Source organism: Podarcis tiliguerta (assembly GCF_965153285.1).
Source record: "Podarcis tiliguerta genome assembly, chromosome: 4".
NCBI lineage: Eukaryota > Metazoa > Chordata > Lepidosauria > Squamata > Lacertidae > Podarcis > Podarcis tiliguerta.
The window spans coordinates 37770493-37788352 of NC_139537.1; the positions used below are offsets into that span (position 1 = coordinate 37770493).

The following is a 17860-nucleotide window of genomic DNA, read 5'->3' on the forward strand; positions in this document are numbered from 1 at the left end:
CCTACCCACCTACTCTACCAATGGATTGTCACTGAACAGTTGCTTGTGTTAGTTATATGTCAACATGATAGAGAGGAGAACTTTAAGAATACTTAAATAAGCTGTTTTGGAGGGAATCTGCAAGCAATGAAGCCCGAGCAGCAGGAATGAACAAGCTCACTTTCCCACATACTGTTGAGTACTGGGCAGGGATGTATAAAAGAGGCCCCAGGCAGCAGAGACTGATTGGCATGCAAAGCACTCTAGGGAGAGAACAAGGACACTCCAGCTAAACTAGGCTCAACTTCTTCCCACTGGCTTGGACTGGCCTGGTCTGTGGGTATTGATATGTATTTGTGAGAAGGCTAAATGAACAAAATATTGAAATAGCCTAGTTATGCAGCTTTGTATACCTGAGACACAACTGAGTAAAGAAAATACTACATTGGCAAATACAAAAACAGCAGATTTGTGCCTGTACAACTGCACAGCAAGACCATTCCATAGTTGTGTCTGTAATTTGGGATTATCTGGAACTGTGCATTCTTTCCATATTTTTGCCTTGTTAATAACGTCCTGTGATTAAAATCCAAGCAGTGAATAGGCAGGAAGGTGACTAGTAAAAAACTTCCATAGCCCTATGTAAATTTTAGTAGACTCTTCTTTGTATGGTTTTTTAGACTGGAACTCAAGTTATTTTACAAATTTTTAAAAAGCTATAAAATTAGTAAATGAATGTGTTTATATCTGTAGGATATAATTACACGGCTTATAATATAGCACTAGCAAAATGTGCACACCAGTGTTTACTAAGAAAGAAAGAAACACTGCCACCTAAAACTGTAATAAAATGATCTGTTGAGCCTTCCTGGGGAGGGTGTAGCATAACTTCAATACCACTAGCACTTCTTCAAGCACTAAAATCTTATACAGTGGTACCTCAGGTTAAGAACTTAATTCATTCTGGAGGTCTCTTCTTAACCTGAAACTGTTCTTAACCTGAAGCACCACTTTAGCTAATGGGACCTCCTGCTGCCGCTGCGCCGCCACTGCACGATTTCTGTTCTCATCCTGAAGCAAAGTTCTTAACCCGAGGTAATATTTCTGGGTTAGTGGAGTCTGTAACCTGAAGTGTATGTAACCTGAAGCGTATGTAATCCGAGGTACCACTGTATTCCTGACAAAGGGAACATGCAGCAATATATCATACAAGTGGGCCTACAGTAGATAGCTATGGAGTGCTCCTATTCAGGGTACCAGACATGACTTTCCCAAAGACACACCATCCCACCACCACCGCCTGGTTTTATATTCCCCACCCCACAACAAACACTCAGCAACTTGGGTTTCTCTGAACCCTGCTGTGAATGGTGCTGTTTTGGTTACTTAAGGAACAAAAGGTTACTTAAGGAACAAAATATATATATATTAGTATACACAGCTGTAGGATATACAGCAACTGCTGCTAAAAATGTATTTTTTAAAATCAATGGTTCAGAGCATTTCTCCATAATCTGGAGCATTATTCAGATAATAGACAAGGACATTAATTTGGATAAACAAGGCTGCATTTCTAAATAAAAATAAAACCCTATTTCAGTGGGACACCTTCTGAGCAAATAAGATTTGGTTTGGGCCGGGGGGGGGGGGGGTTGAGCAGGAACTCAGGGGCACTGAGTTCCCTTAACTTTTTAAAAATTAAATAAATAATTTGAAAGGGGGGGGGGTCCTGTGGGGACTGGAACTGATATACTCCCAATGCCTGAGCCAAAAATCAATACAGTTGTTGCCATTTCTAATCCATATCACTGTCTGCTTGAGTTTATTAATCACATCTTACATTTAGCCATTGCTGTATGTGTATGGCACTGTGACTGGCCCACAACAAACAAACAAACTTTGTAGTGAGTCCTCCCACCTTTTCCCCCAGAAAAAAAAGCACTGGCTTGGGCTTTAGGAGTTGAAAGTCACTGAAAAGTGATTCATGAATAAGGCTTTTACTGTCAGGGAAAGAAGAAATCTTCTTGCATGTAGGTCATATGTTTCGATTCAAGTGAAAGGAAACTGACCCATTTAGAAGTGCTCCACTGCAATGCAGTGAGGCCTGCAAATCAAATGAGCTTTGGGCCCTTTCCAATCAAAAGTAGAGAGTATATTTATTAATTTCTTATCTATTTGGGAGAATTTCTATACAGCTCAATATAGAAAATGCTAGAAAAATAGTACATTTTGAGTCTCGAAAGAACATACAAAATAAAATACAGAAAAAGCTGTACAGTGGTACCTCGGTTTATGAAGTCAATCCATTCCAGAAGTCCATTCTTAAACTGAAACCGTTCTTAAACCGAGGCGCGCTTTCCCTAATGAGGCCTCCCACCGCTGGTGCCCTTCCACCATTCGGCTTCTGTTCTAAGACTGAGGTAAAGTTCACAAACTGGGACACTACTTCTGGTTTTGCGGAGTTCATAAACCGAATAGTTCATAAACAGGGCTATTCTTAAACCGAGGTACCATTGTATAGCATCTTCAATAGTGTGGACAACAAGAGGCCAATAAGAAAGAAAGAGAATAAGAAAGTTCTAACAAGGGTCTAAGAAGGGATGGGAAACTTGAGCCCTCCAGATGTTGCTGAACTACAACTCCCATCATCCCTGACCATTTGCTATGCTGGTTGGGGCTGGTGCAAGTTGAAGTCCAGTCCTGGTCCAAAGCAAAGCACATTGGACACTTGCTGGATATCCAAAAAGAGGGAATTCCACTAAATTAGGGTTGCCATATACCTGGACATTACCGGGATTTCAATGGCAGAAGTTCAGAGGGAATTATGGAGTGGAACAGTTAAAAGTGCCTCACTTGAAAACTGGAATGCCTGGCACACAGGAAATAAGGGAGTCCCTCAAATACGCTGGTCCCAAATTGTGTACAACTTCAGTATCAGCAAGACCTGGCCTAGTTAGCACAGTGGCAGCCAGTGCAGTCATTTCAGCAACATTATATGCTGATGACAGGCTGTTCTAGTCAGGAGTCTTGACTGCTGCACTCTGAGCTAGCTGGAGAGACCAGAGCAACCAGTAATTGATCTCTGATGTCACCAATGCCTGAACTGCTGTGGATACAGGTTATCCCTGTCCAGGAACAGCTGAAGTTGATCAGAGGTACTCCTCGCCACCTATTTGACCTAGCCATCTTTCTCAAGTCAACAGGGCCCTTGCTATTGGCTTCCAACAGATATGGACTTCATAGTTCAATAAAGCAAAAGTAAAAGTGAAACATTTTATTAGCCCCATGTTCAAATCATTGAATGCTTTGAGTTACAAATAACTTTCCTTCCAATGCAGATATTTTGAGGGAAAAACATTTTTTTACATCAGCATGGCATACACTGCACTTTCAAGATATACAGTATCTCAGTTCTACTAATACAATTGCACAAATTGCTTTCTGCTTTATAAAAGTCAGTTGGCATTTGCTTGTTGGATCCTTGGCTTTGTTTAATTTGTTGAAAATCTGTTTCTGTATTCTGCCAGAAGTAATATATCCAGGAAAGCAAATCTATTAAGATTGATAACTTTGAAAAAACTTTTCTGTGTACAGCATATCATTTCTGAATGAAAGCAATTCCAATCAAAATGCCCATCAAATAAAAGTGTTTTCCCATAGATCTCTGTGAGATGCAGCAGTTCTAATAAAACTTGTCAGACGTCTACAATAAAAATAATAAAACTTTTCTGCTATCTTAAAAAAAAACCCCAGCTTTCCTAGCTATGTAACATCATTCTTTTAATTTAATTTCAAGTCTTAGTTTTGGATACCAGTGTTGAAAGCAGAGGTAAATTCTGTGTTACTTGAAAGCTAATATTTCTGACATTTTGAACAAGCAATCCTAAACACATTTACCATGGATAACAAATCTCTCCTCATCCTCCTACATTAGGCTAGTGGGCATTGTGGTCATAGGCTATGAAAATGCCTTTCCTTTTTGCCCTCTATTGTAAAAGCTCAGCAACTTTTTGCCCCCCCCCCCATTGTGCCATGGTTTAAAACAAACTATGGTTTATTGTGAATGAGCAGTGTGCTGTTGCATACTGCTGAAAAGTTCCTGTGGAGTCCTCCTCTGCTTCTGTTGCTTCTACACTAAGAAAAAAACCTTACAAATCCATCATGGTTTGCTTAGAAACAACCCATAAGCTGAGTCCACAGTGTGGTGTGTGTGCATGTGTTAGGAGCATCATGGGAACTTTTGAGCAGCATGCAATAGCACGCTGCTTGTTCTCATTAAAATATAATTTGTTTTAATTTAAGCTATGGTTTAAGGAGACAGGCTACTATAGTATACCTCTTTGTGATAGAAAAAGCACAGTACTTCAAAAAAAGAAAGAAAGAAAGAAAACCAAGAATGTGATGGTGAAAGAATACTGCCAGAAACTCGAACAAAAAGAGAACTAACTCTTGATCACAAAAAAGAAACATTATTATTTTTTGTTATTATTCTGTGTCAGTTATTGCACAAACATTCTGCAGCACAGCATTGTTTTTTAAGTGACCTCATTATTTTGCAGTAGTGGAAAACATGTTTATTTGTCAGTATTACTAATTACTTCTTCAGCACATTGATTGCTTCCTAGCCCTTAGCTCTGCTTGCACAAAAACTGATTGCTTCAGGATGGGGGATGGGGATTTGCTTGAGCAGAACAGTGTCACTTTTCCAACAAGAGCAGCTCTTTACAATCAAAATCAGCATCTCTCAGCCATACCTGATACAAATGAGCCAAATCAAGTTTACAATTGTCCTCCACACACATTCTGGAGAGCAAATTTCTTTGAACTCAATGGGATTTACTCCTGAGTAAACGAACAAAGAAAATGTGCTGAATCTCTACTATTTGTTGATGCAAAGATACATCCTTCGCACCCTATTTGTTTTTAGAACGGTTTTGCAATTGTTATTACACACTACAAGCACCCAACTGGAGCAAGAGGGCACCGGGACACAATACTGAGTTTCACTGGAAAAGCAAACAAAAACGAACTTTTAACTAAAGTTGGGGATCCAACTGATTTTACTTACATGTCCTAGCTTCAGAGAGAGCGATCGCTGAAATATACAGGCAGGAAATGAACAAGCAAGCCACGCAGTGAAGCCTCATCCTTTGGGGGAGTAGCTGCAGTGGGTTATGTAGGGCGTGTGTATCTGTTGGGGGTTAGGAAGGGGAGGGGGCTATTTGCATTTGCTGACAGGTCGCCTTCTTGCTGCTGCTTCTCTGTTGACACCGTGCCTGGAATCAGGGAGGCAGCAGCAGGGAAAATGTTCAGACCTCCCCCTGCTGAGGGAGGGGAGGGAGAGGAGACTGGCTGGGGGCTGGAATCTGGTTGCATACAGAGGCAGGACATTTCCAGGAAACATTCCTGCTGCATTTCACATGGTGGGTAAACAGGAAGCACGGGAGGGAACCTCGAGTCCATATCCCAGAGGCCTTTGAACCTCCCTGGTGCTGGTTTCCAGCAGCTGACTGGAAAACACAATGGCGAGAGAGAGAGAGAGAGAGAGAGAGAGAGAGAGAGAGGAGGGATATTAGAGACAAAGTTGCCTTTCCATCATATGTTTCCCCACTGGTTTCTTTAGCATTTCACTGCATCGCCAGCCCACCTGCCTTATCCTGCTTTTCTTCCCCAAATCAAAGGCTGTTACTTGCCAGGTTGAGTTTATGTTTGACTGGACTTTGGTTTCTATTTATGTATTGATAGCAGCTAGTCTTCAGAAGGTACTGGAGACAGAGCCTAGCCCATGGGTAGGCAAACTAAGGCCCAGGGACCGGAACCAGCCCAATCGCCTTCTAAATCCGGCCTGCGGACAGTCCAGGAATCAGTGTGTTTTTAGATGAGTAGAATGTGTGCTTTTATTTAAAATGCATCTCTGGGTTATTTGTGGGGCATAGGAATTCATTCATTCCTCCCCCCCCCCAAAAAAAAATATAGTCCGGTCCCCCACAAGGTCTGAGGGACAGTGGACTGGCCCCCTGCTGAAAAAGTTTGCTGACCCCTGGCCTAGCCACTGCGACTAGCAGTCACTGAGAGCCTCATCACCCTTGTATCTGTCTAATCTTCTTAAAGCCGTCCGAGATGGTGACCATCACCACTTCCCATGGAAGTGTGTTTCATTGTTAAAACAATGCTCTGTGCAACATATATTTCTATCTTATTTTTCTATCCAGGAGTTCGAGGTTGTGTGTGCTTTCCTCCCCTCCGCCTTGTGTATTCACAACATCCCTGTAAGGTAGGCTACGTTTTAAGTTACTTGTGTACATAAGCTGCCGTTCTTGTCAGTCGATTTGAGATGGGAATCCAGGGAGGGACCCAATCCACATAGAGCGTACTAGCCCAGGGACTCCTGCTGGCAGGAAGCCCATTCCATATGATGTAGGCATTGGATTTTTAGGGAGGAATTATTATTTATTGGGTCACTCCCTGCCTTTCCGACAAACCTAGCTACCTCGCAGGGTTGTTGTGGGAATTAAATGAGAACTATGCGTGCCACCTTGGGTTCCTCGGGCAAAAACATGGGATATAAATGCATTTTTTAAAAAAAGTGTCGACTGGTGGTAACACAGGATTTACGTGCTTAGAGAGAACTGTCTTATACGACGAGAAAGCGCCTCTCAAAAGGCAGCCTTTGCTGCGGCGCATCCGCATCGCGCGCGAACTCTGGTCACCCTGGAAACCCTTCCCCGCCTCCTTCGCAACTAATGGTCGGCGGGCAGCCGCCAATCCAGCCGCCGCCCGCTCTCCATTGGCTCCTTTCCTTTCCTTGCCCCCGCCCCCGTTTCCTTCGCTCCGCTCTCCTGGTAACCATTGGAAACCGGCTTGGTTACGCGTCCCTTGCGCGCCCCGCGTCGTTATCGGCCTGCCTCGGGGACCCGAACCAATAAGCGATCTCCCGAGGCGTCACGTGAAAGAGGGGAAGGCGAGACGAAAGCAGCGGGGGTCACGTGGCTCCGTTGGAAGGGCCGCTTTTGAGAACCGGCGGCCGCTTTGGGGGCTCTCGGAGTGACGGGTGAGGCGGAGAAAGGGCGGTTAGCGGGGAGGGAGGGAGGGGCCGGTGAGTCCCGCGCGGCGCCTTCGAAGAGGACGCCCCCCCCCCCCCGCGAGGGTCTGCCTGTGATGGGGAAGCCGGGGGTGGCGGACCTGTCTCGGTGTGTTGACGTGCTCCTACCCTGAGGCGCTGGTAAAAGGGGCTCCTAAGGCTCGGGCCCAGTTGCCTTCTGGGCGCCTGGTTAGGGAAACGAGGCTCAGTCCAGTGTGGGGAGCCGGCTAAATATTCCCAGAGGTTAAATTCCAACCTCTGGGAATATTTTGTATCCATTATCTAGGAAAACTTAGGATCCAGCTTGCACCTCTTCACTGTGCTACAAAATTGTGTATCTGGCGCGAAGAGAGGATGCTCCACTACATTGGAAACAAAACTGCTTTTTTAAACTGCAACTTTTTCAGTGGGTTAGCCACTTGAAAGCTAGCCTTATAAAAGCTGTTGATTTCTGAGTTGGTTTTGGAATAATAAAGTTTGGTGATTCGTTATTCATTGTATCCCCTCCTCCCTTTTTTATTTTAGGTGTAAGACAGCATCCAAGTTGCTCATGTTTTGGAACTCCAGGATCCGTCTACATGCTGCGTCCTTAATTCATTTGGTGTGCTGAATGGCTGTTAGATAGGGATGTATAGTCTGATGGCCAATTGTTGCAACTGGCTAAAGCGGTGGCGAGAACCTGTCAGGTAAATTACTAGACGTTAGAACCATCTTCTTTTCAATACCTTGAAGTCTTAAGATTGTACTATGTCTGGCAAGTGTCACAAAGAGGATGAGTATGTCTAATGCTGTTCTACTTGTGCAGCAGACTTCTGCTTGTGCAAAGGAGCTCTGATTTTCCTACAGGCCACTGCACAAGTTCAAAATTTGTTCCTGGGATCCCTCTAGAGCAGATTTTAGGGTGAATGAGAACACATTGTACAAGTGGAGTGCAGCACTGGATACAACCCAAAGGCTTTAAAAACAACAATAGCACAACCATTTTGAAATCGCATATTTTTAAAACTGTAAACTGAAGAGAGTAAAAGAAATTGGAAACTTTAAATGTGCACTTTGAAAGGGCATGTGGATGTGAAAATACAATAGACCTTTATTAGTGGCATTCATGTGCCTGTTCTTATTCCCCAGCCTTATTTAAAAACTTATAGGAACTGTTTGGTGCTAAAGGTCCCTGTGTCTCTCCATTTTTACTAACCCAGGGCTTTATTTGAACCAGTATTCAGTCTCTAGCACTTTCTGCTGGAGATTACTTCAAGAACAAAGACCTCTGGATATGAGCATGATGTCTTTGTTAACTGGGGGAACATAATCTGTACGTGGGGAAATGTGGTGGTTAAAGGCATGGCAACATGGCACAAAGAAAACTGCAACAACATTTCTGTTCAGTTTTACAATTGACATCATGTATCCACATTCATCAAGAGGCAAAAAAAGAATCCCACCCTCTTTTTTGCTGAGAAGCGTTTTTTTTAATTTTTATTTTTTAAGCAGAAAATTGATTTCTTCTACCCAACTCAATATCCAGAGCTTGCTAGTTCTCCCTTGGTACTTGTTTCCAGTGCCACAGTATGGCCCAATAAAAACACAGGTATCTGAACATAGCACGAGAGGAAAGCAACACAATGCTCAAAGAAATTTCAAAGTATGTACAAATGTGTGGGGGGGGGGGGGAGTTGACAAAAAGCATATTTAAGTACACAGGGAGACCTCTGCTTCTTCATATTCATGTAACTGCATCTCGGGATCCCTTTGTGCTCCAAGTCCCTTCTCAAAACTTGCATTTTCCAGGAAGCCTTTGGAGTATCTCCCCTAATCACACTACCCTATGGTATGAGTAGTTGAAAAATTTTGCATATTCTTCCTCTGTTTTCCCAATGCCTCCATTCCCAACTCTCCATTGCTTCCATGTAAGATTACAGTTAAGAATGGTGCTGCATATAAATAATAGGAGTTGATGATTCTTGAAGATACATTCAATACCTCCCCCCTAAAATTCTATATGGCATTCAGTCAGGACAAAGTCTGAAAATATTTTTTCTTTGTATATAATTCAAAGGAGTGTGACATTAATCATGGTGGGTCTTGATAACGCTGGAAAAACAGCAACAGTGAAAGGAATCCAAGGAGGTAAGTAATATCTAAACTATTTTTATATTTATAAAAGTATTAAAATGAGCTTTTTAACATATTGTTTGTGCAGGAGGAATTTTTTTATTTATTGCCCTTGGCTAAAACAAGGCCAAGACTGCAGTCCTAACCTCCATTATCTGGGAGTAAACCCCATTGAATTCAGTAGATTTACTTCTGTTTAGACATGGTTAGGATTGTGCTGCAAGATGCCATATAATGCTAGTAAATACAAAACCCCCAACTGAATCATCCCTAATTGTGAACACCTCCCGATACGTATCCTTCAGGTTACGCACGTGGCAAACCCGGAAGTAATGGGAAAGGTTTCCACCATGCGTGCATGCGCAGACGCGGCACCTCTGGATGTGAATGTTTCAGGGTTCACACGGACCCCTGGAATGAATTAAATTCATATCCAGAGGTACCACTGTAGGTCTAGGAAAAGCTATGTAATATAGCAGGATAATTGCTTTCTGTTTGATGCTACAAGTTGCACTTTTTAAGCTGAATGTGGATTCTTTTCTAGTTGAAAGCAAAACTTGGGTTGTATGGCTGTGCCTCTCCTTTGAATTCTGCTTGGGCTTATATTTGGAGATGCCATAGGCACTTGGGCTGCAACCTCATGCACTTACCAAGGAACAAGACCCATTGAAAACAGTTGTGCTTGCTTCTGAGTATGCCTGCGTAGATGGTTCAGTGAATCACTGTCAGAACATCTCACTTTTTTGTGAGCATTGCTTTCATTTGTTTTGTACATCGTTAGCCACATGCACATTTTTAGTGCTTCCAGAGCCTCTGGATATCACTAAAACTTTGGGAGCAATGTAGATGCAAAATGAGGCTGTTACACTCAAATATATGCACTTCAATATATATTACTATTGCATGTTTCCAAAATAGAGGGTTTACAAACAGTTGTTGAAGACTGGTGCCCCTATCATTGTAGATAAATATTTGTTAGGAGTCACCTTGTTTCATAAAATAGAAGGGAAGCATATATGGTAAGCATTTGAGGAACTGCTGACATAAATTATTTTTTAATTATAGCACATATATAAAATATCCACATTAATGAGACATTTCACATTTTAGTTTAGGATAGAAAATCAATGGTTCCCTTTTGCCCCCCCCCTTTGTATGTGCAGTAACTCTTATTTGCTGAAATGCACAGTAATGAGCAGACATCAGTAAATTTTACCTAAAAATCAATGTTGTAGGTATTACCTTTTTATGATATTGACTTGTGATATAATTTGGAAAGAAGGAAATTGTATGTGCATAACAAAGTGTTATTCTAATGATATTTTTATATCCCTATTTATAATTGGGAAGGTACCAACAATTTGCCAGATCACCTTTATCCCTTCAACCATAAAAATCTCTTTTAGCATCACTTTCTCTCCTCTGCCAGCTCCAATAAAACAGCATGCAAGCTTAGCATCAAATAAAATTTCTGTTTCAGCTGGGGAGAAGTTTCAGAAGTGTCTGTTCTGAGTGCTTGACAGTTTACTGACATACATGAACACATTGTTTTGGATGAATACAGTCCAGAATAACCGTGGATTTTTCATATGTGAAATAGTGAGTATCTTTTCTAGGTGAAAAGATCATATGACTTCAATATGACCCAGATCCAAAGGGCCCATGGGCAAGGGCTTTTCATTTTCAGCATCTCAGTGGAAGCTCCTGACAACTGAAAAGTCATTGTGAACATCAGAGAATTCCTCATTGTGGTGCTCAACTGCAACTGGTGAAAAGAGAAAGTCACTTCACTTCTCCCCTGCCCTGAAAGCTCTTGGCATGGGCATGGGCATCTTTTGGCACTGTGATGCCTGTAGCTCCAAACAAATTCTCATTCTAGCTCTTCTTGGGTTATGAAGCCCTGGCAGAAAGCATGCCAGCAACAAATTATCTTCATTAAAAACAAATCTGGATTGAAATGTGGGAATATGAAATCAAGTGAAACAAGATCATTTTAATATGAGGAGTTTGTCACCTCCCCCTGTCCTTATTGGGTTGCTTCTTCAAGGTTTCCTCTCAGGGTATGGTACCTATCTCTCTCAGTTCTTCATAAATGTGGCATTGTTTTGCATATGAAGTAGACATTATTAACACGAATTTCTAGTCCCACAGTGAAATATTGCCTTAAACATGTCCAGGATTTGTATAGTTCTGCTCTACAGGCTGAAATTGGTAGCCTACCATCAGTTACATAATTTGCAGCAAGACAGGTGATAAGAAATTTAATTTGCATTCATTGTGATCACAGTAGCTTATGCATTATTGTCTGTCCACATGACATCTTGTGATCCATGTTTGTAATATTTGTAGCCATTATATACATAGAAAAACTAGAAACAGGTCTGTAAAATCCATGTTATTCTGATCCTGAAAGTACATCAATCTCTCTTACCAGATTTATGCATTGCCCCCCCCCCCTTACTTCATCAAAAATAGGCTGGAGAGGAATAACATGTTGGAAATAGGTTTCCCTTTCTCCAAACTTGATCTTGAGTTGGAAAACATTACCCTCTTCTTACCTTTCCTTTATTTGATAGTTTGAGGATTATGGTTCCCGATATTCATTTTAAGTGTCTCTCTGTGTGTGCTCACACATGCTTGTGTGTCTGTTAATGTAAAAAACAAAACAAAAACTTTACAATTTGAAAAACCAGTATTCTGTCTTAAAGTGCCCACAGCCCCCCCCCAAAGATAATTCAAACTGTATCACAAGTATCTCATAACTTGTTCTTTAATTTCATCAGAGTCTCCAGAGGATGTGGCCCCAACTGTTGGCTTTTCTAAAATTGATCTTAAGCAAGGCCGGTTTGAAGTCACAATCTTTGACTTGGGAGGTGGCAAGAGAATCCGGGCTATCTGGAAGAATTACTATGCTGAATCATATGGGGTAATATTTGTTGTGGATTCCAGTGATGTTGAGAGAATGGAAGAGACAAAAGAAACTATGTCGGAAGTTCTAAAGCATCCCAAGATAGCAGGGAAACCTGTATTGGTGTAAGTAACAAAAATCAAGAATTATTTTAAGTACTGATCAATAACTTAAATATATTTCCTAAAACATTGAGTTTGTGATACTACTTTTTCCTTAAGTTGCCTTTAAAGCGGAATATTTTCTTTCCAACCCAACAAGCAGAGAAATTAAATTGTATTGTGCTACTGCTTTCATTAGAAATGATGGCTTCAATATGGCAGAACTATTGTCTGTGCAAACACTCTTGAAATGAGTTGTATAATTTCTGCAAACATTCCATTATTGCCTGTAGTGATAACTCTATAATTGTTTTGACGAATAATGATGTCAACACAAGTAATATGACCCTTGTGTTGTCTAACATAAGCATGTTATTAGCTAACCGTTGGTATTAATGAGGTCTCCGTGTTTAACACCAGGGGGTGCAAGTGATGCATTATCAGAAGAACTTGGTGTCTAGAAACTGAAGTTGTCTCATGCATAACTCTGTGTCTCGGGATGTGTGCAGGTCTAACTCCAACATCAGTGTAATGATGTAGCAGAAAGTGGATGCACTGCAATTTAGACACCTGCAGAGTAAAATACCCTTCTGCCCTTCTGAACAATATGGTCATGATCCAGCCACAGTGAAGCAGGCTTTTTAATGTAATGCTAACTTACATGTTCTTAATTCTTCCATTGAAAGCAGTGGGGCTTGATAGTCAGTTTAAATTAGAACTATGAATTTAGAATGAAATGAGAAAAGTGACACTCAGTAACAACTGGTAACATTTTGACCTGATAGGGCTGCAACTTTTAATATATTGTGTTTTCAGCACAACAAGACTTAATACATCACTTACTAGAGAGTGTATTAATTGACAGTAAAGTTGTGCTTAAAATATAATTGAACAAATGCCAGACATTTAGAGATGAATTTCATATTGTTTAATTATCAAAAAATCAATGTTTCATGTAATTACTAAAACCGTTAACTTATTTTTTTATATTAATTACCCATGGGTAGTATTAATTTTTTGGTAACAAAATAAATATGAAAATTATATTTGTGTGAAATTTGTGCTGTTATAATGACTTTCTATACTGCATCACCTGTGACCAATCTCACACTCTTTCTCATTTTGCACTCATTGTTCGGACACTAGTTGCACCACCCTAGTTACTCTTCCGGTTGGCAACTTAATTCTGATGACTGTACAAAATAACTGGCAGAGGAAACTGAGCAAACCATCCTGCCAATTGCAGAGAACACTCTGAATAATCTTTTATCTTTGATGTTGGATTTTTGGAACTCAAATGTGATTCAACTGACGAGGATTTCAGGAAATTCAGTTTGGAAAAATTTTGGTTGAAATATCTCCCTGTATTTCCCAAAACAGGAGAAAGGCTCTCCACATCATTATACAATTTATGCCTTAGGGAATCTGATTTTCCTGTGCAACAGACTGGATATTTAAAATATTCTAAGATCTGGCTATTTTAAATTTCATGTGCATTTTTAAATTTTTTTTTTTTGGGGGGGGGAATATATATATATATACATTTAAAAAGTATTCGTGATTATTATTTTTAATTGAGCCCCAAAATACTGTTTATGATTAAAAGTCAGCAATGTTTCAATACTTTCTAAAAATTAAAATAGGGGCACCAGATGTGGATGGGGGCATAACATTTTTATATAATCTGAGAGGGGGCATGGGTTAAAAGTTCAGAAATGCTGCTTTAGAACTCTTTCCACATTTCTGTCTAGGAGCTTCTTGTTTATAGATAAGTCCCTACAGGTGAAGATCTTGTCATCAGTTACTTCAATCATTTTATAATAAAAATTGTTCAGAGTTTTGTTTTGGAATGAGTTAGCTATAGCTGCCAGCTGCTATTTTTATTTCTTAACTTAATTATTGAGCTACATGTTTGGGGGAGGGAATTGATCATACTCCTAGTCCTACCATCTTCACTTTAGACAACTGAAATACTGACAACATTTTGCTCTAAAACAATTAGGGTGAAATGAATGAAGTTTTGCTTCTAGGCAATTTCTTGTTATGATCCCTTTAAGCTATTATAAGGTTGTAACTTTAGGATGGATGGTTTTGCAGAAGAATATCTAACCTTTTTTTATTATTATTTCTGGGCCACTATCTAGAATTAGATTTGTTTGTCTCTGTTGAAGTTTCAGTCAATACTTGCTGAAAGTCCATCCGTCTTCACTGGCCACAAAGAGTGAATGTGTGTGTGTGTGTGAGAGAGAGAGAGAGAGATGTATGCCTATGTACTTGTATTTCCCTGTGACGCATAATAATATACTTTCTGCAACTATTTGGTATAAAGGATTTGGAGGTGACGTGATCTGTCTTACTAGTGACCTATGTTAAATTGTAGAAACTGAGAACTAGCTTGGCTCACCCACTATAATCTAAAAACACTGAAATGGTTGTGACGTATCAGGCCCATGGATGCCCTCCTCTTCCATACCCAGGGCATAAGCATGAGTAGTTATGTACAAAAGTACATCTTAGTTGTCCATAATATTTTCACTCGAAGTCTTGATGGATGAATATGTTCAACATGTTGATAGCTTTCTTCAATATAAACACACTCTAAATTTCCAAGTTTGTACAAATACTGTATTTTTTTCCAGCTTACCTAGTGCAGCCATCTTTAACATTTTCATACCAAAAACTCCCTCCTTTAAACCAATAGGTGCAAATTGGCACCCAGTTTTAATTATATGTGCACACGCCTGCCCATCTCCCTCCCTCCCACCATCTCTCACCAAAGGAATTCGGGCAGATACTTAGTGGGCTGAATTTTTCTCTTTCACACCCAAGCTCTACCCTCCATTGCATCTGGTGACCTCTGTTAGGCTCCGCTTTCTTGTAGTCTAATGGCAGATTACTATACCCCAATCTTAGGTAAAATCAGTGCTATTTTTCACTTTTCTAGGGCTTGCCAATCGAAAGGTCGACGGTTCGAATCCCCGCGGCGGGGTGCGCTCCCGTTGTTTGGTCCCAGCGCCTGCCAACCTAGCAGTTCGAAAGCACCTCCGGGTGCAAGTAGATAAATAGGGACTGCTTATTAGTGGGAAGGTAAACGGCGTTTCTGTGTGCGGCTCTGGCTCGCCAGAGCAGCGATGTCACGCTGGCCACGTGACCCGGAAGTGTCTTCGGACAGCGCTGGCCCCCGGCCTCTTGAGTGAGATGGGCGCACAACCCTGGAGTCTGTCAAGACTGGCCCGTACGGGCAGGGGTACCTTTACCTTTACCTTATGCCCCTTATTTATCTGATAAGAAAAACAAATGTTAAAGAAGCCCCGAAAGTGGTTTTCCTATATCAGTGCATCTCATATGAAGTCAGAAAGAGACTGGTTGTGGGTCCTGATTTAACTAGTTGGACCAATTATTCTAGTGTACGTGTTTGTGCCCTTTAATATATTTTAAACAGACCATATCTGTAGCATTACTTTGCATGCTGTTTAGTGGCACCTAATTGTAAGCCACTTTTGGTTGGAAAGGCATGCTGTACATGCCTCCTATTGATAGCATAACAGATACCCCTTAACTGCACCTCCGGCTGGGCTGGGGGAATTAGGATCATGTTGTTGCACTAAAGCATGCATGGTTGTTGCACTAAAGCATGCATGGTTGTTGCACTAAAGCATGCATGGTTGTTGCACTAAAGCATGCACAGTATCTGAATGGACCTGCTGCCTATATGAATCAAAGACATTCTCAGAGACTAAGTGCTCTTCAACCAAAAGCCCCTTTTTAAAGTGATCAATATTTGTGAGCACAATCCTAGTAAAACAAGAAAAATACCATTCTGGTATAGAACATAGGAATTTAATATAGAAGGCTTAGTTACAAATACCTATCTGGCTATAAAGCTCTATAGATTACCTCTGGCATTTATATATCAGCCTAAACTATTTCAGAAGGATGTGAGGATTTCAGTGCTGAAAGTTGTAGATAAAAGTGAATACATTCTGAATGTGTGTTCTTGTACTGAATCAGTCAAATATGTTTAGAATTGCAATACCTTTTTAAGGGGATTAGAAGACTTTTAAAAATGTTTATTGATTAAAATCCTATACACAGAAATGAGAGTAAGTCTCATTGAATTCAGTGGGACTTGCTTCTGAGTAATTTCTCCAAGATTGTACTAGGAGTTCTCTTCTAAACCATATGGAGCTTTCCATCAGCCAGACTGTATTTTGGAGTCAGCGTTCGAAATTAGCTGAGCGCCAGTCACGTTTTTTGACTGGCAAGTGGCCTTTTGTGACTGGATGATGTCTGGGTGCCACCCTTGGCAACTAACATCTCCCCCTGCCTGGCTGCAGTCAGCTGGTCTGCAGGCACAGCAGCAGCAAAAAAAGGGTGCATTTGTGGGGTGAATCAGCTTCTCCAGGGAGGGAGTTCCAGAGTCTGGGATCAGCCACCAAGAAGGCCCTTTCCCCCATTCAGGCATGCCTGTGAAGGTGGTAGGACAGAGAGAAGGGCTTCATTGAAAATCTCAAAACCAGGTCATATTTGTATGAGGGAATACAATATTTCAGATAGCTTGGACATTAAGGGTTTTATAGGTCATAACCAGCACTTCTTGTAAGCTAGGGCCAGTGACACAGAAGCAGGCAGGAGATTTGGTGTACTATTCTGAGATGTAAGACTCTTTATAAATACATTTTGTGGCCTGCAAAAAATCCACTGTTTACTTCTAGATAGAAACATTTTTGTCCCTCTTGTCCATAAAAATAAACTTAGCTCAATGCTTTTCCATAATCATAAACAATGTTCTCCTTCAAACGATGTTTGAAGCTTTGTTTTAGATGGGATCCTTGTCACAGTCAGGAAGAGATAAGTGAGGAGCACATCCTTTCAGAAGGGAACTTGTTTACCAAATCACGCAAAAGAATTATTCTGATGGGATGTGTGTGGTGCTGTAACATAGCTCTTATTCTTAAAATTATTTAATTACTCCTGAGTCTGAGGTTTCAAGTGTCTTTTTTGTAGCAATAATGACTAATAATAAAAGCAGAGATTTTTAGGAAGTAAATTCAGCAGTACATCCTGTACTTTTTAAGCAAACGTTCTGAATCGCAACCACATACAACTTGCAATATTGTAATAGGCCAAGGCAAAAATCGTTGTCTGTTTTTTCTGAAAATGTTTAATTGTATCCCTAGGTTGATGTATGTTCAGTTGCAGGGGAGGGGAGGGGAAGGGAAGGTATTGCTAAAGCCAGATACTTCATGTACAGGGCCGCTTAAACAGAACTTTGCCACATAGATTAGGAGATTAGGAGCAGTGGTGAAGTAATAAGTAAGCATGGTTTCTGTACCACTTACGTAGTGGTTATTTAAATACTACTGAACCTTCCAAAAAGCAACTCCCATGCCATTGATGTAATCTATTTCAGGTACTTTTTCTTAGACTCTTTATGCCAGTGAGTGTAAATATCAGTTGCAGTCAGTTATAGTGGATCAAGAATGGTCTCTTACTTGTCTTTGCTTTTGTATATGCCTGTTCCTACAGTGTTGTGGACTATTCCATGCCGTGACTATTTTATTTGTCTCCAGTGTCAGTAGGAGGAGTAGGAGTACAGAGTCGGTAGGAGGCAGATCGAAGAGGGGAGGAGTATGACTAGGGAAGAATGACTGTAACAGATGTGTTTTCTGATCTCTT

At 40.8% G+C, this 17860-nt stretch overlaps 2 protein-coding genes across 9 annotated transcripts in view; one reads left to right on the forward strand and one right to left on the reverse strand.

Annotated features, from left to right (window-relative positions):
- PROS1 (protein S) overlaps positions 1 to 5363 on the reverse strand; it is a 34001-nt gene extending 28638 nt beyond the window's left edge. The window contains exon 1 of the mRNA XM_083438367.1: positions 5048 to 5363. Within this exon, the coding sequence (XP_083294493.1) occupies positions 5048 to 5126 (79 nt within the window). The 5' untranslated portion in view covers positions 5127 to 5363. The remainder of the gene's footprint in view (positions 1 to 5047) is intronic.
- Positions 5364 to 6862: 1499 nt separating this feature from the next.
- ARL13B (ARF like GTPase 13B) overlaps positions 6863 to 17860 on the forward strand; it is a 38076-nt gene continuing 27078 nt past the window's right edge. Inside the window, exons 1-4 of one of the 8 annotated variants that reach the window (XM_083438435.1) lie at positions 6863 to 7030; positions 7586 to 7746; positions 9117 to 9187; positions 11956 to 12205. In XM_083438435.1, coding sequence (XP_083294561.1) covers positions 7688 to 7746; positions 9117 to 9187; positions 11956 to 12205 — 380 coding nt within the window. In that variant the 5' untranslated portion in view covers positions 6863 to 7030; positions 7586 to 7687. The other 7 variants (XM_083438429.1, XM_083438434.1, XM_083438432.1 and 4 more) reach the window with 7 other exon arrangements.